The sequence below is a fragment of the Austrofundulus limnaeus genome, unplaced genomic scaffold (genome assembly GCF_001266775.1).
Source record: "Austrofundulus limnaeus strain Quisiro unplaced genomic scaffold, Austrofundulus_limnaeus-1.0 Scaffold196, whole genome shotgun sequence".
NCBI lineage: Eukaryota > Metazoa > Chordata > Actinopteri > Cyprinodontiformes > Rivulidae > Austrofundulus > Austrofundulus limnaeus.
The window spans coordinates 607,378-608,687 of record NW_013952598.1 but is presented as its reverse complement, the minus strand read 5'-3'; the positions used below and the strand labels follow the sequence as shown (position 1 = coordinate 608,687).

The 1,310-nt window shown below is 38.1% G+C and overlaps 1 protein-coding gene across 2 annotated transcripts in view; it reads right to left on the bottom strand.

The window, feature by feature from the left end:
• LOC106524680 (colony stimulating factor 3 receptor) overlaps positions 1–1,310 on the bottom strand; it is a 22,630-nt gene that overhangs the window by 9,531 nt on the left and 11,789 nt on the right. For both annotated transcript variants that reach the window (XM_014018582.1, XM_014018581.1), the window contains exon 2: positions 843–917. In XM_014018582.1, coding sequence (XP_013874036.1) covers positions 843–909 — 67 coding nt within the window. In that variant the 5' untranslated portion in view covers positions 910–917. The remainder of the gene's footprint in view (positions 1–842; positions 918–1,310) is intronic.

Here is a 1,310-nt window from a genome sequence, read left to right as displayed (position 1 = left end):
ATCCTACACACTGTGCCTTTAAGTAATGTTCCTAAAGGAGACTTTAACTTTTATCAAAGTAAGTATTTGGTAAGATACTTGTACTTTTACTCAAGTATCACTTTGTGGTACTTTATAAACAACACTGGCCTCATCCCTGGAACTACTCATGATATCAGGATAATCCAGGAATTAAAATCTAAAGATTTGCTGTGGTCATTTTGATCAAATTTGGCTCAGTTTGATGTGATGGCTCGTAATAAACGTCTTTACTTTTACATGACACTGCTTGTTTAGCTTGTGGCTGCTTTTGAAACCGATCAATGTCTGTGTTGCTACGGTTAGACGCACAAAAGGCAAAACATTTACTGTGTAGTTTGTTCGGACCATAGTCTGTTAYCTATGCACACACAGCCTCACCGCGTCACTGACACAAACACTGTCTGCTCAGCACACATACATTTTCTGATCACGGACAYTGTGCAGTTGAGAAAAAAGGACAAACTGAACATGCAAACGTGAAGAAGTTTTATGTTAGTTAATGTAACCTTCTGTCAAACAGATGTTATTTTGAAAAAGGAATTTCTTTATAAACAATAAAAATAAGCCTTTATTTGTCCAGTCATTAGCCTATCCAGTATTCTGTCCTTTTCTCCATACTCTATGACTGATGTCACGCCTGATAAGGCACCAACTATTGACAATTTTTGGACACATCATTTCAAAACTGACACGACTTTTCATTTATTATCTATAACTGTTCAGACATACTAAAGCTTTAAGTCAAAGGAAGCAGAAACATGAGTACACTAGTCTTTAGCTCTATGTTTAGTGTGAGGTTTCTCTCTAAAAGCAGCACTTACCGCTCCTCACTCCATTCAACAAAGCCACCAGCACGGCCATCACTGTTATCCATGTGGATATCATCATGATTAAACCTGTTGGGCAGACAAATCGAAAAGCATAATTACAAACTAAACCAGCTTAATTACAAACTAAACAGTGGACATTTTCAACATCTGAGACCTCTGGTAGTCAAGAATCCGTTGCAACTGGAGCTCAGACTGAACATGAACTCTAAAAATGCTGACAAGTTTGTATTTTTGACCTCTTGTGTTTAAAGGGAACAACTAATGGTAACACAAAGGGTTAGCTCCAGAAGGCTGTATATTATTATTATTAGGCCCGAGCAGCTAAGCGCTGCGAAGGCCTATTGTTTTTGTACTGTTTATTATAGTTCTTGTGCCAAATGACTTGCCTTTTTGGGGGCTTTATCATATTCAAAAACTCACCAAACTTGGCGGGGGCATAGAGCCCGTGTAAAATTTACG